This window comes from Phaethon aethereus, assembly GCF_964289735.1.
Source record: "Phaethon aethereus genome assembly, chromosome: 19".
Lineage (NCBI taxonomy): Eukaryota > Metazoa > Chordata > Aves > Phaethontiformes > Phaethontidae > Phaethon > Phaethon aethereus.
Window position 1 is genome coordinate 12,014,278 of NC_138595.1, and position 26,563 is coordinate 12,040,840.

Sequence of the window (26,563 nt, forward strand, 5' to 3'; positions counted from 1 at the left end):
TGTGAAAATGTGCAGCAGCTGCCAGCTGGGTTCCCTTGTCAGACTCCAGCGGCAGTGCTCGGCACACAACAGGCACTTTGGATCATTTCAACTGTGTTTTTAAAACGAAAAAAAAAAACCTCTTTTTTTTGCTTTAATTTTAACTTTGTAGGGTATTAGTGCTCCATTTTTTATACTTTTCCATTACGTTTTCTACCTGTCAAGTTATAAAGCATCTAGTGGTCAGAGTATTTAATATGAAGTAATTACTTAGCTGCTTGTATTATTTAGATATGGAAAGCCTGAACTTTTTGTAAACAGGAAGCCTTAAAAACTTTCTCCAAACTTTCTTACTGGGAAGCAAATTGGTTTTAGTGCTGTATTTAGAGTCTTTTTATTGAACTTTGTTGGAAGCTACAGTATACTCGGCATAGATGGTGTTTGGTGCTCTTGCTGTCTTTGCTTGACGTCATACTGTGGCGCTTTACTGGGAATTGTGTATGAAACAAAAGCGTAGGAAAGTCACAAGATTCTAGGTCTGAATGGGTCAGGGGTTTCGGGAGAGCAGCTATAGGAAAGATGAGCTAATTTTCTGAGTGATTAACCAGGAAATGCTCTTCCTTCCTAAATTAATGCTCTGTTTCAGCAGCAAGTGTATCCTTTCTGGTGGGTATCCATTACATATGACAGCTGCTGATCTTTTACATTAATGGGGAATTCTTCTGCTTTAATAATTTTCTTTTGATTCTAATGGTATCTGTAATGATAAGTTATTTGTTGTTGTAGTACTTTGTTTTAAATAGGTCTTCAAAATACATTTTTAACTTTTGAAATATGATTGTATTTATATTGATAGTAGATTTAAAGTTTTTAATAGCTATGCATTTGTATTTGTTAAAATACTCTTTGGAGGATAAAGGGGGCACATTCTATCTTAGTGGTTTTTATATATATATATATATGGGAAATATATGTGGAAGAGCACTTAAAACATGAATGTAACCACTTCATGTATGTTCATACTTCTTTTATAATTAATTATAGCCAGACCTGAGCAAAATGCACAAGAAAGGAGCAGGGAGAATTTGTCAGGACCACCTCAGTGATACCCTCCAGAGTTTTGTGTAGCTTCAGGCTACGTCAGGACGTCCCAAGTGAACCCTGAGCAGCAGGATGAACTGAGGCAAAGCCTTTAATTTTTCACTGACAGTCGAAACTAGACAAATGCAATCTGAGGATGCTTTTAGGTCAGGAGCGAGTGGGAGTGTTACCATACTGCTTGTCCTCAGATTTGTTATTCTTTATCATATATTACATACGTGCAGTGCAATTCCAGTTGACGTGAATAGTGAAAGGCTATGTGCTTACAGTTCAAATCCTCCCCTTCAAATGAAACAACATGGAAAGCATTTCTAACTGAGTGAGAGCACTCAGGTTGTTGAAAATACGTTTGATAATGGAGCTGCAGCTTTGTCACCCGAGTTTGGTTTTGTGCTCCCCAGCTGATGTGGCTTGAGACCGCTGGATAATACGCTGTGGAAACAAGTGGATGGTCTGTATGTCCTGTGGTAGTTTGTGCCGTTAACAGTAATAGGGTTTGAGAGCATCGGTCTAGCCTTTCTGGTTTCAAGGTGTAAGGAGATGGAAATCACAGGAACACAGCCTTTCCAAACTGGAGCTGCTACCTCTTTAATTCAAATAAAATCCAGAGGGAACTTCTTAGCTTACCTTTCTTTGCTCCTGCTTACCACCAAAAGATTTGATACTTTTGCAGATTTAAGTTAGGGGGGCCTTAGTGTCTTAATGCTCTGTGATTCTAAAGACAAATGATGAAATCTTAGTATTACAATTTTTTAATATGCTAATTTTAGAAGGCTATGGAGCTGGATCTCCTGCGGTACAGCACTTTCAGAATACACATGCATGTAAACTCCTAACCAGCTCCTGACGTACTGTGAGAGAGCACAGGAGGAAGGGCACTCGCTACTTTAGGAAGTCAGTATAATATTGCACAAGGCCTTACAAGTTTCGGGTAACTCTAGATTGAGTGTCTAGCATTTCAGCACCTTAATGTGGATGTAGTTTAGTCAGTAAATAATAATAAGTAACTTCTGTAACAAGATGTTTTTAACTATATTCTTGTTAGTGGGCACAGAATGGGATTTATTTTACCTCAAGGATGTTCTTTTATACCCCTGCTTGGGCAGCATGGTTGCAGCCATCTGCAATAAATTAGATTTTTAAACTGAAATGGGTGTTGCACTTTATTTTCTCAGTGTTTTAAATTACAAATGATGGAGTATCAGTTGAAAAAATGCCTCATGTTTCAGTAGTTCTTGCTGACGCTTTTATCAACAAATAACCACTACCACAGGGAGAAGTTTACGAAAGAGTGGACCAATTCTTCCTTTGCGTAATTTATTCATTTCTGTGCAGTGACTCCAGGGATCAGTCGGGTTGCGTGCGTAACAAACACCCCCTCGTTAATCCGTTCCCTGCCTTGAACGCGCTTTTCCGCGAGCGCCGGGAGCCACAGCGAGGGTCTCCCGGGCCGGGCGGGCCCCGCGCCGGCTGCGCCGGTGTTGGCGTTACTTTCCCCGTGCCCTCCCGGCGTGCCGCCCCGCCGCGCGCCGAGGGACAGATTCGCAGTTGCAACCTTACTGCCAGGTTCTGGGTCTGCCCTGCAGTATTATCCACCTCTGGGTGATGTCAGCGGAGAATAACAGTTGAATTCCAGACCTCTGACATCAGCCTGACCTGAAACCTCCTCGAAACGGGGCTACCGGCTCCGAACGGCGAGGGGCGGCCGGAGCCCTTCCCGGGGCCGGGGCAGACCCGCCCCGCCCCGGCCCGGCGGGCACCGGGGGTGCCGGTGGGGAGGCACCGGGAGCCGGCGGCGGGCGGGCGGGCGGCGGGGCAGGAGGGGGAGCCCGCGGCCCCGGCCCGGGGGGCGGCGGCTCCGGCTGCTCCACCCTCACTTTGTGTCAGCAGGTAGGCGAGCGCCGGCCGGCCCGGGAGCAGGCGGCCAGCCGCGGGCTGCCCGCTCCGCGGTCGAGCCGCAGCGCTTGCTCCGGTGTTCCCCGCAGGACCGGCGTTCCCGCGGCAGCCGCCGCGCCCGCCCCGGCCGCCTGCCCACCGGGAATGCCCGGCAGCCTGCCGGGCGTCGCTGCCGGCGCGCCCGCTTTGATTCCCCTTCTGCTCCCTGCGTTTGGAGCCGGGAATTGCGTTTGCTGGAGCGAGAGGAGAGACTTGGCGGTTTGAAGGAGTTTTTTTTTTTTCCGGAGAGTTTTCGGGCTCGCTCTCGGCTCTGCGGATTGCATGCGGACACTGCACTTTCAGCCGTGCCTGCCCCAGGAGCGTTCTGTCTGCAGTAATTTTCTCCCTTTGATCTTGCTGGATTCCCTTTCGGGCTGCGCAGCTCCACTCGCACCTACCTGCCTGCTGCATGTGTGCGAGAGAGAGATTTCTTTCTGCCTTTTTAAATGCTTTTTTTCATTACAAATACCAATTTTTTTAATATTTTTTTTTAAAAAAAACAAAACCAAACCTCATCAGACCCACACAGTTTTCTTAAGCTACTGGAAGTAACTTTTGCCTGGGATTTACAGCAACATTTCCATCCGTCCCGGCCCCTGCGGACTCCAGCAGGCACACTGCCTAACAGGTTTGCAGATCTTTTTTCTTTTTTTTTTTTATATTAACTTTTTTTCTTCATAACCGTGTGATCACTGTAACTTTGGTTTTAATTGAAAATATCTTCTGTCTAAGTTCTCCCAGTTACGAAAACTCCTCGATATGTTTCATGTGACCTTTGGGCAGACCATGGAACTTTATATTTTGTTTTGTGGGGCCTTTAGCCGGGATCTTCTTAGCGTGTGCTTGGAAGTGGTCATACCGGAACTCAGGCGTGCACAGAAATAGTGCGAGAGAAACCAGATATGCTGTAACTTTTTGCTTGATACCTGTTTGGCTGGGTAGCTAAACTTTTCAAGTGTTTTGGGGCCTTTTTATTTCCTGCAAACTTGAAGCTATGAAGAGGAGCTCCGTACTTTATTAATTGTCCTCGAGAACTGCACCCGGAGTCAGACTCTGAACATGGATTGCTAGGAGAAAAGTAAAGTTGATCTCCAAACTTGAATGAAGCACTTCTGGCACAGGAAGGATGGACGGGACCAACTCGATTTGCAAGAGAACGGTACAGAAGCAAACCTTCTTTTCACCATAAATTCAAGAAATCCCTCCTGCATAATTTCTGAGAAGGATACCGGTAAGTGCAGGTAACATTCAAGGTGAAGAGCTTGAGCTTATGTTGTGGGAAATGCTGGCAAGAACGTGAGGTGTCTCTCAAGGGTGTTGGAGATGGATGTTTGGAACCTGTGGATCTTCCCAACTCCTGGGCGGGAGACACGAGGACACCGCGTCCGTGGGGAGGTCTCCCCGTGCCTCATCTCCGTGGGACTGACGACTTCCTAATGCTCCCTGGTGTTCCTGAATAGCTGAACTGATTTCTTGCTTGCAACCTGTTTCACTGATCCTTCCGGATTTATCTGCTGGAGGAGGGACTCGTAATTTAGGATATTATTTTTAGTTTGTTTGTTTAAAATATGCCTTTGAGCTCCCAGCAGCCTTTGAGCACGTGGCACCAAGGAAGAGAAACAGTGATGGCGAGAACCGGAGGAGCTTCCCAGTAAGCAGCGCTGGCGGTGACTGAGCCCCTCTCTCCTCTCTCTCCCGCCTCCCCGTTGCCGGGACCGCACGCTCGGAAACCCGACGAGCTTTGCCGACGGCTGGAGCCCGCCGCAGGGTGAGGACGCGTTCCGGAGCGGTATGTGTGGCCGGAGCCCGCTGCTGCAGCTGGTAGCATGAGTGCTGGCCCCCAGCTGCAGCTGGCTGTCCTCTGGCCTTGGCTGCTCATGGCGACCCTGCAGGCAGGACTGGGCCACACAGGGCTGGCGCTGGCGGCGGCGGTCGAGTCGGAGAGGTCGGCGGCGCAGAAAGCCATCATTAGGGTGATCCCGCTGAAAGTGGAGCCGATCATACTGGAAGGGGAGTTCGCAAACGTTGCTGAGGTGACTCCGGCCGAAGGAAAACTGCTGCAGGTAAGAGCTGCTGTATTTTACCCAACTCCACCTGCCTTGCCTTCCCACGCCGCTCCTTTCCCCCCTCTCCTCCCCTTGCTGCTTCAGCTCCCAGCACGATGCATTTGGTTTTATTTCCCGGCTGCGGATTTATAACCGGAGCAACGGGGCGTTTTTTATGTGAGCTGTCCACCTGTGTGTGCGTCCTTTGTGCTCGTGCTCCCCGGCAGAAGGGGTCGTGCAAATGGTTGATTCTTCCTGCGGTCGCGATCTGTAGCTGTGCTTGTGTTAATGTCGAATTTGGGATGTGGTCGGTGGATCCCGTGAAGATTATTGCGTATCTTAATTGATGTTATAAAGCTGAGTGTGTCGAGTCACATGTTGGGACGCTAAATGTCTGACAGAAAACGTGCTTTTATTTTTTTTGGTGAAATCCCTCAGGTTTTCTACACACTTCTGCTGATAGCTGGGGTCCTGTTACAGCTAAAATACGCGTCCAGACCTTGCCCACCAGAATTACTGACCCTGCTAGCTGTTGTCTTGTGTATTGCCTGTACCTGAAAATTGAATTTCACGCATACGGTGGTTCCTATGGTGTCACCACCATGTATTTTTGTAAGTGAAATTAATGCTGGTTTCTCACCTTCGCTAAGGAGAGAGCATCTGGACGTCTCGCCTTGAGGTGCAGATGCTCCTAAGGGACAGAGCTGAGCTGTTCGGTGAATAGACCGATCTCCTGCATATGCAGCTCTGAACTCGGTTTCTTGAGACCTTCAAGACACTCGTTTCTGTTGGTAATTTGCTTGGCAGTCATGTGCTTTATTCTTAAAAACAAAAGAAGACAAAATACCCTGCATTAATACTAAATCTTAATTTTTGCAGGGCTTTTCCCAGTCTTGACTTTCCAAATGTGGTATGTTGTAATCTTAATTAAATTTGTAGCCTGGAAATTTAAATTAAAGTAATAAATTTTGCGTAGTCTTATAAGAAAAGAAATACAGTTGAGCCAGCTTTAGAACATGGTCACCTGTCTGAAAATGAAAATGGGCCATTTGTGACATTTATAAAGCCTGTTTTTCCACGCCTTTTGAGCTACTCAGAACGAAAGCAATGCTATAAAGTTATATTACCAGGCTAAAAAAAAAACCTCAGACAAATGTACTCAAGGTCCTGTTCTGTTGTGAGGCAATGTCCAGGAAAGTCAATATTTATTCCTTACAAAAACTACAGCGGTGTTGCAACCGAGCGCAAAGTAGAGAGCGCGGACCTTTTCGAAACGAGAAGATGATAACCTCCGTCGCGGGATGTGTGGATGTTTTTCACCCAGTGCCGTGGTTCGAAGCGGGGTTTTTGTATCGCCTGCCGTCAGAGCAGCACAAACGAGACGTTTCGCATACTGAGCCGAGAACAGTGTCAGGTTTACAAATGGAGCTCATCCTTTAAAAATCATCCTCCAAGCGGAGGGGGTCGGGGAAACGCTCGCCCAATCTGTTTGAGTTCGGGTACGCGGGTACCGACCTGCACTGCAGATGTTCTCAGGCCTTGATCCCGCCACCGTGTGCGCGCAGGGCGTCGTTCCTACTCCGTGTCCCACCGAGTCCCGCGCGGAAAATCGTCCGGCTCTGGCCCCAGACGGCGAGGTGGGGCGCGGGGGGTCGGGCTGCGCCTTCTGCAGTGGGATGTTTGCCCGGTGCCGGGCACCGGGCTCCGGCGAAGCTTAGTCAAGCGAAGCCGTCGCCTCCCGCGGATGCCTGCGGTGTAGTTTCTGATTCTACGTATCGAAACTCCGAGTATAAAACGGCATTTGAAATCGTCTGGGTCCTGATCCCACAGGGGTTCCTGGCTTTGGAAAGACAAAATGGGAAACGGAGCCGTAACCGTCAAGGTACAAAGAAAGAAAGAAATGAATGGGAGGGACTATTTTTAGCTCGCGTTTAGGTAGTCGGACATTAAATACACCTGAATTGGGCTTTATTGGGACATGTCATTTTACATGTGGTTGTCAACATCTCAGTCTTGCAAAAACGTTAGGTCACGTGCTTAGCTTTGATGTCATTGGAACTCTTACTTAAATAAACTCAAGCCTGTTCACACATACCTGCACAATCGGTTCTTTATATGTAATTTAGGTACGTAACACGATTATCTTTACAATTAATGAGTGAAGAAGCCTGGGGTTCACGCCATTTTTGGACAGGTTGTCTCGGTTATGTCAGACGCCGTAAGATGCAGGGGCCCCTCGTGCCCGTCGCGGGAGAGCGCGAACGGCAGAGCTTAGCTTGGGAAAGACGAGCGGCCGGCCCGGTCCTGTTGGCAAAGCAACGCGCTCTCAGTTCAGCGCTGTAATAAGATTGCTTAAGGATAAGTGGTGCAGAGTTAGCCCTATATTCAAGTAAAGTTCTCTTTAACTTATAATTATCTTCATAGTCAATATATTTTTAGAAATACGTTCTTAATTTAATATAGAGAATCCTGCATGTAAGAATCCTGCAGCCTCACCAAATGCACTCCCACCAGAACGTTTTCTCGGTTTCATTTCTCCCTGCTGAATTCTCTGGGATCATCTACAGAAACGGACTTTGATCGTAGCGTGTTACCTGTTTAGCCGCTAACATTAAAAACACTTTCTTTACATATAGTAAAATAGCCCCGATGTCGAGTTCCTCCTCACACCCCTGTGACCCGTTCTTCTGGGAAACCAGTTTTTGGATTTTCCGTTTTGCCGGTCGCTGAGCAGTGGTGGGTGAGCAGGCGGGTGCCAGGCAGCCGCCCGGGACCCGCTGCCACCGGCCCCCTTCAGCTTCAGCCAGGCAGCGTTACCTCCGGCACCCCGCGCGGCGCGGTGCGATGCAAAGGGAGAGGAATTTCTGGAGTAGGCAGAGCCACTTAGGACTTTATAGGTCAAAAAACCATCACCTTAGACTTCTTGCAAAAATCATCCTCACGCTTGTTCAGAGCTCAGCCTTGCTCAGATTAGCACGTGCTCTGGGCATTAGCTGTTGCTTAACACGGGACAAGCGGCGTTGTGAACTAGTTTGCAGTTTCCAAGTGGCTGGAGGTTCAGATCTCCGTTGAGCTTGCTGCAGTAGCCTGGGCTTCTGGAAGAAGCCCCAGGGAGGTCGGAAAATGGCCCTGTGGTAAAGATGGAAGAACCAAAGCTCGGTTTGTTTGGTTGGACAAGTAGGTTGGAAAGAACACACTGGGATCTTACTGATAACGGGCAATCCGTGAGCAGCTAAGGATTCAACATGCTCTCTGAACTGCAATTACTGCGGCCGTTTGCAGATCAACCCCCTTTAATACGATTGCTAATGCAGTTTTTTACAGCCTCCACTTCTGATATTTTTGCTGTTCTGTTAGCTGATTTTTGAGCAATAAATCTTGGTTTCCATCTTGCCCATGCCTCCGTCGCCACTTGATACTGGAGAGGGTTGACGGTGTTGGTTTGAAGATAGATAGGAAAATAAGGAACTTCTTGGAAAGAACAGGAGAGAGCCACTGTAGAGACTTGAGGGAAGGAGGTTTAAGATTTTTCCAAATTGAATTACAACAGAATTCACGTGCAAATCTAATTGTGGAATGAAAAAAACCTTTTATTTGAGAAATAGTTCAGCACACACATAAAGTTATTTGTTTAGGAAAGTGTATATACAAGCATACATGACTAAAACTGCACATTAGTATCTTTTTGTTTGAGTGTCTGTAACCCCAATCTTGTATACAAGGGAAAGGATGATACCGTTAGTATGGGTGGTGTGGCTGGGATTGTTACAGTCTCTAGTTCTGGAGCTAGTATTTTGGAAATAATGTGAACAAACTGGGAAAAGTCCCAAACAATGATATTTAAAAAGAGATAGATAAACTCAAACTACTGTATTTACTATAGAGAAGGCAATCGCCAATCACCCTGTGTGCCTACATGTAGAAAAAACACGTAGATATGTAGAACAGGCTTCTTATTTAGCAGGCAAAAGTATATCCCGGACATGCATTATTGTAATGCAAGTCTCACAAAACTTTGTTTCATTTCCGTATAATCTTACCAGTGATTATAATCAGACACAGGTGATTGTAGGAGAGAGTCAACCTTCATTTACCCACTGAGCACATTGTTTTAACTTATGACTGCAGGAAAAAAAGCCTTGAGAACACAGAACAAGCTCCCTAAAGGTTCTGAACCCCCAAAGCAAAGTTTATCCTCTTTCCTCTCCCCGCAAAGAAATAAATCATATAAAAAACCATTATTTTTAAAGTCAATCTTCTATTTAGGGTGGAATGAGTGAGAATTAGCAGAGGAACCTGAATCGTCATTTTTTAGGTGTTACGTACAATTCAGAAACTGAAAATCGAACATAGAAATATTCAGAAAAGGAGCGCGGTGCGTGTTTGTAACAGCAATGACAATTAACCCCTGACGTTGCTGCAATGAACCCAACATGATCACCCTGGAAATGGAGACCCAACATGATCACCCTGGAAAAGGAGAGTGTTTCCGATGTTGCGATGCATAGTGCTATTGGAGAATTATAATCACCTACTTAACTGCTTATAGAGGGTTATGCTCCCAACCCATAAGAAAGTAAATATATTAGTAGTCTTCTATACTACCAGCTCCTGGATTAACAAAAGGATGTTGAGTGCATAATGTTGACAGAGATCAAAGAAGTGGGAAAGTCTAACCAAATGATAATGGGGACTTAAATTACCTGTGAATAAACTGGTCAGATAGCACAATAAGAGTAAGTTCAAAGAGGTAATTTCTGCCTCTTGGAACAGCTAGTACTAGAGTACACAGAGAGATATTCTTGACTTAGTGCTAAGTAATGTGCAAGAACTGACTCAAAAGCTAGCAATAATTGAGTCACTTGTATTGACTGCAGCATAATAAAGTTGCCTAAGTACCAAAAAGTGGAACTCTGACACTAACCTTTAGAATGGGAAATTGCACTAAAATGCAACAGTGAGACAAACGGCTCTCACAGCTTAAAAAAAAAAGTCTTCAGCTGTGACATAGGTGGCACTCGGGAAAGTAAAAGCAGCCTTGGGAAACGTCCAAAGCCTTACATCAAAAAGGCAGTAGTAGCCCATTACAAGCCCACTGGTAGGGCTCAAGAAACCATTTGGGCCAAACAGATCTTCTAAAAATTGGGCATATAGTGTTAGTATAGGATTGGCATAATTTATAGTATAGCCTGCAGTGCAGATTAGTGTAGTAGTATAGGATATAAGAGTATCTGGAAGGTGAGCCATTAAAATCCAGCTGCAGAGTAGGGAGTCTCGGCTAGAGTTAGCTGCTAGAAAAAGCTGAGCGTAGAGGCTGTTTCTGAACTTTCATCCCTCTCTTGAGCACATGCAGAGGCTGAGCTGGAGCTTTGCATGGTGGGTCTCCTCCTTTCCTCATCCAGAGAACGTGTGGTGGGAAGCTGTTCTCTCTTTAAGAAGGAGTTCGGAGGACTTTAAACCTAAATCTTGCAGCTCCCCAGTGCACCATCTGGTGCTGGTCGTTGTCCCAGCAGAATTATTTATGACACATGTAGGCGTAGACGCATCCTGAATTGCAGATTTTCAGTGCTAAAAAAAAGTCACGGATCTGGAGGCCCAGGTAATTACATGGGGCAGGAGAAACAAAACCAACTGCAGCAGAGCAAAGATACGTGGTCAGAAGGCTAAATCAACAGGGAGTGGGTGACAGAGGACTTCTGGCCACGGAATATATCCAAGGAGCAAGTGGGCATTTCCCAAAAATAAGCTGGCAGAGGGGTGAGGTTACAGGAGGAGGGAAACGGGCCTCAGCTGGCTACAGCCAGGGCCGAGTGGTTCTGAGAACTTTCTTTTTGTTCTGTGCCTCTATAAAACTCAAGGTTTGGTAGGCATTTTGTACAGGTCATGGAAGGCTATTCTGAATTGCATGTGTATTCATCATTTTTAAATGAAAACTTTCGGAATTCTCAAAGTAATACAAACACCACAAACTTTGTATGATCAAAGAGAACTCTATTGTATTAGACTTTATTTTGGACAACATTTGACATGCATTTTTATGTATTGTATCTCTGTATTTTTCAATGCATAGAGCTCTCAAACATGCCTAAAAGCTTTCTGTGGACTTTCCCCAAAAGTCTTACTTAGTCTGAAAAAAAGCAAATTTTAACCTAAAAGAAAGTAAAGTAACAAATAAGTGCAATGGAAAACGTGCAGTTTAGTTTGCTTTTCAGGCCCGTCGATCTTCAGTGTCATAAAAATCTGTGTTGCAGGGGTTGCCAGGAGTCAAATATATGAAATTTTGGTTTCTAAACAAAGCATAGTTGTAAGCCAAACCTCCGTACAGGGGTATATATCACATTTGAGCAATGCACATTAATATTTTGTTACCCTTTTGGGCTTCCCCCCATTCTAGGTCTTGAGATTAGGTAGAGACAGGAGGACAGGGTATAAAGGCGTAAGTGGCAGGGATGGTCACGGTGGTCTCTTCTGTCTTTGAGTTCTGTGATTATTTTTTTTTTTAATATCTGTTTATTTTCCCCTTATTTCACCAGCTGTAAAGAACAGGAAGCATTGTACTGCCTTTCATTTGCCCACAACACTCTCAGTCTGCATTAAGGAATCGTAATCACATCTCACGCTTCAGAGCTTTGGGCTTGCTGCCAGCACGGGTCAGGCGGGAGTTGGCCAAAGTTGTCTTGGGACCTTTTCACCTTATTTTTTTAGGAGCATCAGGGATTGGCCTTACCTCAAAACAAAGCACTAAAACATCTGGGTCAGTGTTCAAATGTGGTGGAGAGAATATTGTTTCACAAGTGCTTAGATGTGCGCGTTACTCCCGTGCACAAGATCACCAGATTTAAGTGGAAGACTCTCTTTACCCCTGCAGCCACCTCTGACCTTTGTTTCGTCTCCAAAGAAGAAGACGGCTGTTCAAAAAGCTGCTGTTTGCAAACTTTGTACAAAGTACGTAACTCCAGGAGAGATGCAGATATCTGATTTGTTTGGGTGATGGACGAACCCCATGTACTTGTGCAACATGCAGCTCCTACAAGGCCTAGGTTAAAGAAGATCATAAAAATAATTTGTGTAGGTTCTTGTGTGAGAAATCACCGCGTGCCATGTCTGACAGCTGCACCTAGTTGTGGCCTGAGATGGTGCCAGCCCATGTTACCATGCTCCATCACTGAATGCCTCTTTCATGATTGCTTTCTCCGCAAAACAGAGACTGGGGAATGCTCATGGGACCGGCCTCTGCTGAGCCTTCCCTCAGAAAACCAGCCATGGATTTCTCTTGCTGAAGACACCTGAGTGGAACATCTTGGGTCCACATGATACCGCAGAGCCTTCAACTGGCCGGTAACTTCTGTGGGCTGAGGGAGATGAAGGGGCAGGAAACGCAGCGGTTATGGGAAGCTTCAGCTACATCCATTACACTTCAGGGAGCTTCTAGACAGGGAACCAAGATGGGGAGAAGCAATGCTGGCCTGGGCCTTTTCCAGGACCTCGTTCAAAACCTTGCCTTTGAAAAGCCGCTCTGTAACAGTTCCTGCAAGGATGTTGAGAGAGAGGACAAAATGTCATCCACAGCTGTGTTTTAGTTCAGAAAGGGGAGGTTAGTGAAATCGAGTAAGGTTGTTAAAAAGAAGCTGAGAGGGCAACTAAAAGTTACATCCTTGCAGTTGGCATGAAGGTATTTAAGGACTTTACAGTAAGATCAAATGTACCTCTCAAGAAATACTCAAAAAATGGTAAAAGGATATCAGCATACTTAAACATAAGGGTAAGAAAATATATGAAAGCATCCTGAAAAAGCAAAAAATTTAGTAAAATGAGAAATAAGAGGAACGAACTAAAAACAGTGAAAAGAGGAAACCAGAAATAACTTGTAAATGATAAAATAGCTAATAATCAATTCTTTTCAGTCACATCAGAAGCAGAAAGCTTCCCTGACAATCTGTAGGACCTGTACAAAATGGAAATATAAAAGATGCACGTAGAGCAGCTAAACCAATAGCAGAAAAATTAATGCAATTCTTTTTGTGCTTTCATCTGTCTCAAGCTGGAATGTCTGTAGGTGAGACGGTGATGTAGATAGACAAAATTAACACTATCAGTCGCTGGAATCAGATGGTATTCACCCAAGAGCTGTGGCGGATTAAGTCGTTGAACTATAAACTATGTTTAGGAACTCTTGTTTAAAATCATTGGAAGGTGGCTGATGTGATACCAGTTTTTCTACGGGCTCCAAGTCACCCACAAAAGCCCAGGCCAGTACGCTGTAAAATCTGTGTGGTGTAAGTTGGTAGAAACTATAATGCAGGGTGTAGTAAGTGGATTGAAGGAATCAACAAACCTGTCATTTGGGTAGGTCCAGCTGAACTTCCAAAATGTCCAAGTCCCTCAGCAAAGGCTTTTAAGGAAACTAAGACATGGCATAAGAAGGAGGCTCCTGGATAAAAGATTATGAGAAGATAAGCGGATGGTGGGAGTAATGTGTAGATTTTCACAGTGGCAGAAGCTGATGACTGTAGTTCTGCAGGTGTGTGTGCTGGCAGCCATGCTGTCCCATATGTTTAATAAGCACAAGGAAACGGAGTGCTTGGTAATATTTTAGAGCTTTCCAATACATTAAGTAATCTGAAGTAATGAAGACAAGGATCAGCTATGAAGCATTGCAGAAGAACCTTATGAGACTAAATACAGTAAGGAGAGCACGTGGAAAATCAGACATTTCTTTACATCAAGGTGCTGGGCTCTGATTTGTCCATTACCACTCAGAAACTGCATCTCGTGATTGTAATAGATTGTGTCATGCAAAGTATCAGCTTAGTACTTGGTGGTTGTCATGAAGACAAAAGGAACATTAGGAATGAAAAAAAGAGAATAAAACAGAGAATATCTTTAAGCTTCTGTAGAAATCCAGGATACACCCACATTTTGAACACTGTGTGAGGTTCTGTTCCCCACACCTCTAAAAAAGGTTTGGCAATGTTGGAAGAGGTTTGGAAAAGAGCATGGGGGTAAGAAAAAGTATGAGATGTATTTCATACAAGGAACAACTAACTGGACTAATACTCTTCTGTCTGGAAGAGAGGTGTCCAAAGGGTGATATGAAACAGGTGGAGAGACATGAATAGGGATTGGCTCTTAGTCTCTTTCAATATGAAAACAACAGGACATTGTATGAAGCAACTAGTAGTAGCCAGGTTCAAAAGGACCAAAAGAAATGCTCTTCATACGTTGTACAATTAGCCTGTACAGTTCCTTGCTGCGGGAACTGCTGTGGATGCTAGAAGTTTACAGAGGTTCAAGAAACAACTGGCACTAATGAATGGGAGAAGACTCATCAATGGTGATTAAATAACCAGTCCCAATTTTGCCTCAGGAAGGCAAATGTAGCTTGTTGGAGGCTTGGAGAGTGTCCTGGGGAGAAGCCCTACGTGCTTGTCCTGTTCTTACCTCTCCTTCAGAAATCCATTGTTGGCAACTCTCAGAGCAAATCTTCTACAGAACACCTTTTCAGCCATTAGCCCTACCGTCTTCAGCACCAGCCCTTCCAATCCACCTCTGCTCTGTTTGAGCAAGTCTCTGTGGAAAAACTGCGATAAGTACATCCTTCACCATCCATTACTGACTTTGAGCTCAGCTATTCATTAATTTAGAAGGCACTACACGATTCTTAGGGATCCATTATTGCAAATTTCCTCAGCGCATAGCTTTCAAGTGGTGCTGTTAACCAGCATTTGATGCCCTTGAAGCTTTGGCCTTCATATCTTCCTGGATGTACCATTTTTCTCCCTCACCACCCTCAGTCTGCATGATCCCGTCAACTGGGCTCTATTGATGGGATGATAACCATTACAATTTAGTTAGGTATGCTTCCTACCTTTGTCTGTTCTTTAATGCAATAGTACTCACCTAATGAAATGTCAACCCAAATGTTGCTAGAGGCTCTTACTTTTCAGAGCAACACCCGCCCCCCAGAATGGCTAAAATGACTCTGTGCATTCTGACTCTTACTTGTCCATCTTTGTATCCAGCCATGCCCTGCACACTTACAGCCTGAAATGCATAAGCGATGAAACCTGGTATTCCTTGAGAAACAGCACAGTAGCTTCAACACCGGTGGCAACAGAGGCAGACAGCCCCATATGTGGTAGGGCCAGGGTGGCTGTATCTCGTGAGCGTAGATGTGGAAGTTCTTGGTCATTACTCACTACTAATTCTCATCTTTAATAGCTTCATAGCTACCTTTGGCCTCTTCACGATGGCCATCCCCCATAAATTTATTGTGCCCTTTTGGAATAAAGCCTATCTTCCTGTCTGGCAGGCGTACAAAAATGACTTTAGGATTTCTCAACATCTTGTTAAAAAACAAACAAATAAACGAACCAATAAAAAATCCTCTCAATTTCTGTGAGTATTATGCCCTTTTCATTGCAGGATGGACAACCATTATCCTTCTAAATTATGCTACCCCAGCCTGGACACTCTTGTTTTGGCAGAGTTCAGAGTTTGGGCAACCAACTGCTAGCAGGGTGGATAAATAATATTTATTGATTTATTTTATTGAATTTTATTTGCTTGCTGCATGCTCTCCATCTGTGATTAGATTAAGTGCTCAACTGAGTATATTTCTCCTAATATTGGGGTGACATTGTCCCCACCTCTAAATAAGCCTTCAGGAATAGCAAGAATGGTCCTTTAGGCAACACTAGATGTGTCTCTTGTGGCTCCTGACGTGGTGCATCCAGTGTGCATTTAGAAGTCTAGTCTTCCTCAAAAGGTAAATGTCTTTATGGAAGACTTTCTTCAAGTGTGTAGACTTCAAGGGTGGAGACTAGTAGGATGCACCATGTCTTTAACTCACAGAAGAACTCATGTGCTGCTTATGTTTTTTAGGAATCCTATCTTTGGTACTGGCAGAAAGACCCCAATATTGGGTGCATTCATCAGGGATATCATTCCTTTCCAACAACATTAGCCAATGCTGAATTCTAGAACCTGTGACAAAACTATTAGCAGTTCTGTATAGGTAAACCTTTGAGTGCACCTCACAACATGCTGCTCCTGTGCATCAGATCTCAAGATGTAACCAAGAGATCTTACTCCCTCCACCTGTTTCTGCCATTGCTGTCCTCCTCCTTCCCCCATTTTGGGCACAGACTAGCAGCTCAACTGAGGCCAATGCCACAGCACCTGATCATTGCTAAGGAGCAAGAATCAGATGTATACTTTTCAATTTTGCAACCTCCTGACCTTTTCAAGGACCTCTGTCACAAGATGCTGTTGGGGCAGGAGGCTGCTTACTAGCACTGGATGTATTCATCCCTCCTCATGTTCCCAGTGCGTATTGTACCTTGTAGGCAACAGGGCCTGCATCATTGATACCTACCAGGGTGTTTGGGTAGAGTACATGCTCTTGGGAGTTAGCTTCTCTTTATAATAACCGTATCTCAATAACAGTCAGATACTCCTGTTGGTTGAAAGAAGAGCCTCTCTACATGTTACAGAATATATTTTTTTTACAGGTCTGTTGACATATATACATCTCTCCTTGCCTAAGGAGTGAATCACCGTAACCTGAGAACATCAGGTGTTTGGTCACCGAGAAGACTAGTTGATGCATTAAGTCAGAAATAGTTTCAAACCCTTGCCAATGATAACATTTGCATTTTAAGGTCTCCATTTTCAGGTAATGTCAATTTACATATTCTGAGGTCCTGGTCCTTTCTGTTGTAAGCCGTGGAGCTACGGAATCTAGCGTATCTGGTGGGAACCCAGCATTGGGAATGCTGAATATATCAGTGGTAGAAAGCTGCTTTAGCTGACAGACTACAAATGAGACGTGGGATAACATCTGAAGGGACAGTTTGCAGAAGCTAGGGGTTTTGCAAAATTGACTTCTTTTCCTCAGACGCCAACAAGTACTGGCTCCATTGCCTGTAGGCCAGCCTGTTTCTTGGTTTCCTGATAAACACATTCTTGATTCTGTAGTCTGAAGGATTAATTGATATCTCTCTAATCCTTCTTCCCCCGAAAGCCTACTGCAAGATAAGGCAAGATGAAGCGGTGATCCTGCAGACTTCAGTCTGACTGGGACAGGCTGAGGAAAGGCTAAAGCCAAAGTTATCAGCGAAGCTTGCCCATCCTCCTAGACTGACTCGCACAGAAGTCAAGACATTTGTCCCAGTCCCTCCTCTGAACTCCTACCTCCAGATTTAGATGTTAAATAATGGTTGTTATTAGAAGAAGCCTCTCTTATCTTAGACCTCTCATCCCTACATAGACCTGTGTTTCAGTGATTCTAGATTGCTCACTGGGACTAATGAGCAGTAATGTGTACATTACATCAGTGCAGATACCCGAGCAACTATTGCTGTCCATCTGAGGGATTTACAATTCTCTTTGACCCCATGGTCCTAAAATTCTCTATGGAGCTTTGATAAAAGTGTTGACTTCTATCCCAGCATGGGATCTTAAGGAGGGTCTCACCATCCAGACAGCACGATAACGTGAGCCTGTGGCAGCTTGTTTATTATTCTAACCATGTTCTTAAATGTGACTTTCCTGGTAGAAAGAAGTTCTGCCAGAAGGTGAGAAAGACCCACTGCTAAATGTCTAACATCCAGTGTCTTTATTCCCCCTTCACAGATAAGGGTTCTTATACACTTTCCTGAGGTCATATCTAAATTTCACTGGAGCCAGAAAATAGCCCTTCTTTTCCCCCCAGCGAACCCCAGACCTTCACGGACAAAGTGGTATGTCTCCTCAGACACTTGATGTCAAGCAGACCATCTTCTTCCTGTCTGCACAGAACCAAACCCGTCAGGTGGCCTCTGTTCATTTGTATCATGAACTGGGAGATAAAGAGGTGCAGTGACACTGGTAATTGCATAACATATTGTATCAGGAGATGTTGTGATACTGCCTAAGTGTTCGTGCCTCCGGCCACCAGTAAATTCCGTCAAAGGTCAGGTTGTACAATAGCCTCTCCAGAGGATGTCTCCATTTTTGACATCTACAGAGCTGTCATGTGGAGTTCCATTAAACTCTATACCATTGCAGATGCTTCCAGGAATGATGCCAAATTAGGCAGATTGTGGTTTGCAGTCTACTCTAAAATGCTTGAGATGCCCCTCCCCACTTACCTTGTGGGGAGAGACAGAGAGGGAATTACTGCTTGGAGTTACTCACCTTCTGAATATGTATGTGGATTCTCATTTGAAGAAGAAAAGAAGATAACGCGATAGTAATTGGGCTCTTTTGAGATGTATAGTACAAATCCACATTAACTGCTCGCTCTACTTCCACTGAAGTCTTGTGGTTAGGATGAGTTGCAGGCCCACACTGAAGAGTATATCCATGCTTACCGTGCTGAATACGCGCATATCGACAACGTGCATCTCAAGGAAGACTGCTTAATGATAGTAAACTTTTCTTCTTCTTCCACAGCAGTAATCTGATCCCTGTGCCATGATTTATGAAGTGAGGGGAAAAAAGGTGAAAAGAAACCGGTGTTATTTATGGGTGGACACACTGCTTTGAGTAAACAAGATGAATGCCGGTATTGAGAAGCCTGATGTTTCCATGAAGGCAAACTTCCTTATGTTTATTTAATTCTGTTGACCATGTTAAGAACTTTGAGAGATTTTTAATAGTTTATAAACTCTGGTTAGGCATCTGTATGAACATGGATTTAAGTAGGTGGACTGAAGAACTGTAGATGTTTTGTGAATATTCCTATGCTTCTCTAAAGTTTATGTGGGACTTGAAAAGTCCTGTAGAACCCAGGTGAAAGCTGCTGACTGACACGTAAGATCTCTTGGGATTTTTGGGACGTGTTTATGTTAGCTTAGATTTGAGGGAGATTTAGGAAGATTTTATGTTGAATTGTAGGTTGTCCATGAACCAGTGGAGAGATCACGTAGTCTGGAGAGGTTAGTGACAGTCTGGCTGTGTCTTGGCCATGCAAACAGGTCCGTAGTTTGGGTGTATGTTAAGGATTTCCTCTGATCTAGTGTGGCCATTCCTGTGATCTTCAATCACCTCAGTCTAAATTCTTCCCAGAGGATCACATTTGACCTTTTGACCATGATACCACAGTAGCAGTGTATGTTCATTTGTTATTTCCTCATGATGTCCTCTCATCGACCTTGGTTGTTTTCAGGTAGTGCTTTCAAGGGTACAAGTCCCGCATTCTTTGAGTATTTTCTGAGCTCTTCGTTCTTGTATTATTTTGGTGTCTGTGACGTACTAAAATGTCCATTGTTCCCATGTGGCCCAGACATCAGAGCTGGTGGCAAGCCTTGTTTTTAATGTTATTTTGATGGTGCAGGACTTTGTGTTACCTACAGCAAGATTGCCAGAAAGAAGCAATCTCAGTTTCTCCATTTGATTGACTTTTCCAGATAAATAGGTAGTTCTTAAATTATGTCATTTCAGTTCCATTTGAATGACTAAACTTAAGTGATTAGAGCAGGGTGAAGAAAACAGAACTATGTATGTGCGTATTGAATGCCATTCTGATTTATTCTTCATCTAACGCCTCACCTGTGGGTACTTAAGTGTGTAGAGCCTTGTCCGTTTAAGTGTTCGGAGGGTGGCTGTTATGCACACCTGAATTGTTCATTAAGTAAGTGCATCTCTACCAAATTTCCTTTTCTCTTTTCAGTTGAGAAATGAGAAAGACCCACTGAAACATTCTGGGTGTAAAGAACTAGCTGAAAATACCATGTTTATCAAATGGTTTTGTAGAAGTTATTCTTTTTGTTATGCTCAATTGATGCAAAGCCCAGCTGAGTGTTGGGTTCACCCACCTTTGAAAGAATCTGTGTCATTTTGTCTGTAAGTGCTACAATGATGAAGACTTGCAATATAGAAATCATACAGTTTGTAAAACAAAAATGTCATCAGACAAGGTAGCTTGTTTGAATTGCTCGAGTCCAGTGCTGTTTCTGCACAGAAGACATCTGTGAGCACTGGCAGAGGGGGACAACTTTGAGTTTCAACGTGATTTCTCTCTCATCTTTAAATTTTGATATTCAGTTGTGTTCTGCCAGAGTTCAGAGTAACTTCAGGAATTCAACTGTCTTTCAGATATATTTACAGGGAAAATATAGCTGTCATTTCCACCCAGGCTGCACCTGTAACTTGATATCCTTGGGTTTCTCTTAGTTTCACTGTTTTGTTTTGCTTTGTTTTCCACCATGTTTTAACAAGATAAGCATCTCAGTGTATTTCCCCTTCGATTCAGTAATCGCCTTCTCTAGTGACCGACTTCCTGCGCTCTTCTGTTCACATATTACAAGATCTCGGTGTACAGCCCACATACACCTGTTCATAGAGCCCTCACTTAATCATACTATCATCTCAGGTGATTCATTAAAAGCTCCTTAGAGCATCAAATGGAAAAAAAAGCACTAATTTCTCTGAACTCACTCCCTGAAGACGCAACCTGTGTAAACAGAGATGCTTACCAGATGCCTGGAAGTTTGATGTCATCAAACACTGAGGTGGGAATTGAGTTTCTTTCAGGTTTTCAAAGTTCTTTCACTGAAATCATTTAGCCCCCCGACAATTCAATCCAGGTGTTATAAACTCAGTGTTTGCCACTGTTCTGACCTGCTGAAGAGCAACATAGAAAAATAAATAAGTTTGAGTATATATAAGATTAAAACCATAAAGAAATTTATGACTAAAATGCAATAATGGAAGTTCTACATTAAATAAATGAGAAGCAATTTTGTCTCTTGAAGCCAAATGTGATACACTTTCTTAAAATGAGCTAAGGAAATGTTCAGCTATGTTTTGCATCCTCAGAGCTCACTGTAGTGATCTTGCCTGATAAAAAAAAATGTAGGTAACTGTGAGGCAATCTCATCGAGAAGTGAGGAGATGGCTGCCTTGTAAGTAGCACAAGAATGCAATGTACTTTTGCCCGTTATCGACTGGAAGTTCAGGATCAAATGAGAAATCAAAGTTGTAAATTTGGATAACTGAACAAAAGTCAAGTTGATAATGCCTTTTCTCTTTCTTCTGATTGCCGGGTAATACTGTTTCGATCTTCGTTGGGCAGTGTTTGGTCAATGTTTATATAGGCACAATGCTGTCTGGAGCCAAGCAAATACAGATTATTGTAGTGCGTCTTCACTCTTCCAAGGCATCCAGCAACCTTGCAAAAGGGATGTTAACAAGAATGAGCTAAACCACTCTGAGGACAGCAGGAGAGCGACTGTGCTGCACCTCTTCTAGGGCCTCCCACAGAGATACCAGTGATAACTCCAGCCTTGCTAAACTCCGTGATTGGTTTAATTATTTGACGTCAAAGCCTGGAGCCAGATTTAAAGGAAGTGTGAAAGCCTGAGTCAAGAGTTTAATTCTGTGTAGGTTCTTCTATGATGTTTATTAGCGTATTAGGTAGTGCTGAACCTCTTCCATCAGCACACCGAGCAGCACAGATACCTACGTTCATAAATTGCTTGTTTTGTCATCATGTCCTTAGGATACACAATTTTGTGTAGAAGAGTGACTTGCTTTGCTGCTTTTAAAAGAATAGTTTTCTTATATTTATTGGAAAACATGAAGTCAAAAGTGTCTTTACCTAGAAGTGAATGCTTATTTCTTTAGGGAATCCAGTCCATACTGTTCGACTTGGTCCCTCCAAAAGGTTGTTTTCTGTGCAGATGAGTTTCACTCCTTCTGTGGAAAGTCACTGGAAAGGACTGAGACTTCTTGGGGTCAAATGATCTAATACAGCACAGGCGTCTACCACAGGGCAAATAAACCATGCATTATAACGGCACAGTGTTTTTTGGTTTTGTCTCTAAAGAAATGGGAGGCAACTAGCTCAGCAGTAGATGGGCTACATACATAGATATACATGGTAGATGCTTGAAGCTAGGAGAAAAAGCCCAGCTGTAGAAAAAGAGCAAGGTGGGTATATCCTCCCAAATCCCAGCAGTCAGTGGCTTTAGGGGCACCTGAGCTGGGAATGACAGACAGGACACTTGGATTGTTAGCTGGGATGGAGCTTGCCCACATGGCTTTCTGGATCTTTTACACCTCAACATCATCTTTCAGCAGGGAATGTAATGCTGGGCCTGTGAAAAGTCATCTTTTTGTTTACTTTAAGCCTTGGCAGTGGTTTGAGGTGCCCCCTTCATCCTTGCATTACGAACAACAGTGAATAATTATTCTGTATTTGTATTATTTACAGTGTTCACAATTTTACAAGACTCTGTCCTCTTCTGGGTGGAGCATCCCAGGCTTTTCTTTATACACAAGCCATTCCACACCTTGTTGCTACCTGTCTACTTTTGCTACCTGTTTACTTTTTTATATTTTTCCATTTTGAGATAGGGTGACCGTTAACCAAATGCACTGTTCAGCTCTAGGTGTACCACAGATGGTATTTCCCAGTCCTCTTTTCCTGCACATTCCTAACTTTGTTTACTTTTTTGGATAGTGCAGAAAACCAGAAAATAAATAAATATACAGTGCACACAAATAGTGTGATGTTTTCAGAAAATGTTCTTGAATGATTCCAGGATCTTCTCTGAGCTTAATTAGTTATTTTAAAGCCTATCATTTTATCCTTGCAATTAGAATGATTGCCAGGCACATCACTTTGCGCTCTCTGATTCTGAATTTCATCTGTCATTTTATCGCATAGCCGTCCAGGCTGCAGTTACGTGTACAGCTGGTCCCAGCTGATGGCTCCTTGCTGCTGAAGGGAAGAAGACTTGCTCTTGTCTCTTTTTTCCCTAGTTACTGCTCTCCCCCACCCCTACTTTCCGTGCCGTAACTCATCCCTCACTTGCTCTGGCTCCAGTGCTCATGAGACCCTTTCCCAAGCCTGTCCAACTCATTAAAACTGCAGAGAATGCTCAACTTTATTTGCTAGGTTCATTTTCTGATGTTTTCGTAAGTTAAATGAGCTCACGGGGAAGTCAAGGACAGGGTAAGCAGTGGGGAAAATGTGGCCAGGAGCATGGGAGGAGGCGGTAGCTATTGGCATCCTGACGCTCATTAGACCATACGCCAAGTAGCCTGAGATCCTTCACGCGAGTCTTCACAATCAGCTTGAGATTGGATAATTCAAAAAAATATTGTTTCATCTGCAGATTTTGCCACCTCATTAATTTACCCTTTCCCAAGTAATTTATGAACATGATGAAACGCTCTGCATGGGAACTTCCTGACTTCCTCTGTAGTGAACCATGATGCAAACAATTCGTTTAGCTTTTTTTGCAAATATTTTTTGAGTGCATCTTTCATTCCCTGTGTTATTTGTTAGCCACAGAAACTCACTAATAGGCTTCCTGCTTCTGATGTGTTGAAAAAGGCTTTATTGTTTGTATGTAAGCCCCTAGCATGTTTTTCTCTTTTGACCAGTCTCCTTAGCTTGCCAGGATTACAGTCTTTTCTGCTCTCATCATTTGGAGGCAATTTCCACTTTTCAAAGGTTGCCTTTTCCTTCTGGTATTCTCCTTTTCTCCTTTCCTTTATTGTTCACTGTTGGGCTTTTGGGGTCCAGCTCGGGTCCTTTGCTCGGTGGTGGAGGTTTACTCTGAGGCTCTAGCAGGGGATCTTGAAACAATTTCTGTATCACCCTGAAACATTTTACCTTCTCATTTGCTTTCTAAAATGCTTTTCTAACTGCTTTCCTTATTCTTAGAATTTTTTTTATGGTTTGAGGGTTTTCTTCCCCCTCCCCCCTTTTTTTCCATTCCTAAATAAGGGAATTTGGCTATATAATGGTCACTATTACAGAAATAATCCGTCTTCAACCAAAAACCCTGTGGACTATGCAGGCTTGCATCTGCTTTGGAGGTTTGTCCAATTGCTCCATAAAGAAGTCAATAAAGATACCTAAAGCTGCCTTTTGGTCAGACATACAGCATTTGTCCTGCCCTCTCTGGCGATGATTTAAGTCACCCATTAATACTGTGCTTTTCCACCTTTTTAACCTTCCTGACTTCCCTTAGCCTCTCCTGGTTGCTGGCACCACCACAGATAGGTGGTCGGTTGGTAGCTTTAATACCTTTTTTCCCATACAGTCATGGAATTTCAACCTACAGATCTTTGGAAATCTTTCATACAGTTAAATATGTATTAGTATAGTCCTATTATTCCAGTATTATTCCTGTATCTTTATTATTACAGTGTCCTCTGGATTAACTTCCTTACATTGAATTTCCCAGATGCTTATGAAATTAATATTCTAATTTAAAAGTTGGCATTTTGTTTTACCCATCTTAACTTCAGGCTTGGACTTTGTCTTTGCAAGATAGATAGATAGATAGGTATTTTTACATATATATAGACACACAGAGAGATGTATATATCTGTGTATATATCTATGTAGATATATGTACACACACGCACATGTGTACATATATATACGCACACATATAAGAGAGATAGATACACATTTATTGACACACGCAGCATTCTTGCACGGTGGATATCAGTGCAATATCCCATTTTTTAGGTGCAGGAATTCAGAGACAAATTTTATATCCAGATTCCAGCTACGAATGCGTAAAGCCTGACATACAAAATTACTTTTGGGGTCCAAAAGAACAGTTCGGTGTGGAGGGTGCTGCTCGAGGGGGGAGTGCTGTGCCTTGCCTTCTGCAAGTGCCAGGAGCTGGAAAGCGCTCGCTGGAGTCGGCCGCCCAGAGCGAGGCAGAGCTCGAGTCGGGTACAGACGAAGGCACCGATCGAACGTCTGCAGCACTTAATCTCTGCAAACGTTAATAAAAGTATTAGGCGGGCAACATGTTTCCTCTTGTTTTGTTATGGTTGAATTTCAGATGCAGACAGCATGCCACGCACCTCCTTTTCCCTCGCCGCCCCTGAGACCAGCAGCAGCTTTCCCGAGCCTCGGGCACCGCAAGCTCTGACTCATTTACTTAATATTCCCCTAATGAAACTGCCCAGAGCTCTGGACCTATTCTCCTCCAAAACAATCTTTCTCCTCCCTATTTCTCCGCACCCTACGCTTTCTCCTCGCCTCCCGTCACATTCCTAATCCGACTCTGGCCGAGCTGCCTCCAGCAGCCCTGCCCGGTCCCCTGCGGCACGGCCAGCGCCGCTGCGGCTTGCGGGCCGCAGCCGGCCCGCGGGCCAAGGCTGGGCGCGGATGGCAGCTGAGGTACCAGGCGGCCTTTACAGTGAAGCCAGGAGGGCGAGACACAAGCAGGAGCGTTTCTTCAGCCACGGTGCGGTGGGGAGAGGGGGACGGCCGCCGCGGCCTCCTCCCGCCTTGGCTTCCTGGCGGGCCGCGGGGTGGCTCGAAGCTGTGCTGATGTACAGGCCACCCTTGGCCAGCGGCCACGGGGGCTGCGGCAGGGGAGCTGGAACGAGCACGCGCGATCCTGACGGCAGAAAAGGCCGTAACCGGCCTGTGTCTTGGTTACAACCCCGGGGCTGTCTGTGGTGCTTGGTGGGCTGGCGGGTACTGGGACCAGCAGCGCCCCAACCCAGGGCGCTGCCCCCAGAAGCGGCCGGAGAGCAGCTGTGGTGACTCTTGCCCAGCGTTGGTGAGGACAACGTTAGCGCCCGAGATCCACGGGTGACAAGGGCGTAGAGGAGCGGCAGAGGGCCAGCAGACGTTCTGTCGCAACGGCGGGGTCCAGAAACGGGGAGTTTCAGCTCCTTCCCCCTGACCCAGCTCCATGTGCTTTGCTTTCTCCTTGCTCATAGGCTGGTACCAAACCTTGTGAGCAGTGAGCAGCAGAACAGCTGGGATGCAGCTATTAATTTATATCTTTTATATATATATTATTATATTAGCTAGTAGCACTGCGTGAGAGGCTGCGAAACCTGACAGTGAAGCTGTGTGGTGGGGGTAGAGGGAGAAAGAAAACACAACCAGCAACACCTGTGGGTTTTCCTGGATGTGGGACGCAGACAGTGCTGGAATGGGTCTGAGCCTAATTGGACTGCTCGGGACAGCCTGGCTGCACCGGGAGATGCTGGTGGGCTAGTGGTGTTACCATTACTCATGATGTAGAGGTCTTCAGGGGGAATTTCAAACCCACTCTTAAAGATTTCTGCATTGTTGATGGGTTTTTTGTCTGTATCTGTTATTTTACTGAAATGTACAGTCCTGCCTTGAAGGACTCCGGTCCTCATGGGAAGGAGATGGGGCTGATCCAGAGCAGGGCTGGCTGCCCAAGTCTGCGAATCGCAGCAGCCGTTATGAAAAATACAGGAATGATGCTTCTTCCTAGGGCTGAAAAACACGAAACCTGTGAAGCTTGGCTTCTCAAGCTCAGCATCAATTAACAAATTACTTGCTCCTAAGGAACATGTCCTGCCCAGTTTGCAAAACGCTGGAGCTTTATGATCCTTAGGTTTTCATTTTATAAGCGTTGATTTGGACAGTCACGGATTATTCGGTGGCATCTGCAGAATCACTGCATCCAGTGCTTGCTGCAAGCGGCAGAGTGATCTGGTGGGACATCGATACTCGGTCGGCGGGTGGGTGTCCCTGACCGGGTTTTGTGGTC

At 44.5% G+C, this 26,563-nt stretch overlaps 1 protein-coding gene across 1 annotated transcript in view; it reads left to right on the forward strand.

The window, feature by feature from the left end:
- Positions 1–4,565: 4,565 nt before the first annotated feature.
- RNF43 (ring finger protein 43) overlaps positions 4,566–26,563 on the forward strand; it is a gene marked incomplete at its 3' end in the record, with an annotated part of 56,655 nt that continues 34,657 nt past the window's right edge. Inside the window, exon 1 of the mRNA XM_082008380.1 lies at positions 4,566–5,078. Within this exon, the coding sequence (XP_081864506.1) occupies positions 4,842–5,078 (237 nt within the window). The 5' untranslated portion in view covers positions 4,566–4,841. The remainder of the gene's footprint in view (positions 5,079–26,563) is intronic.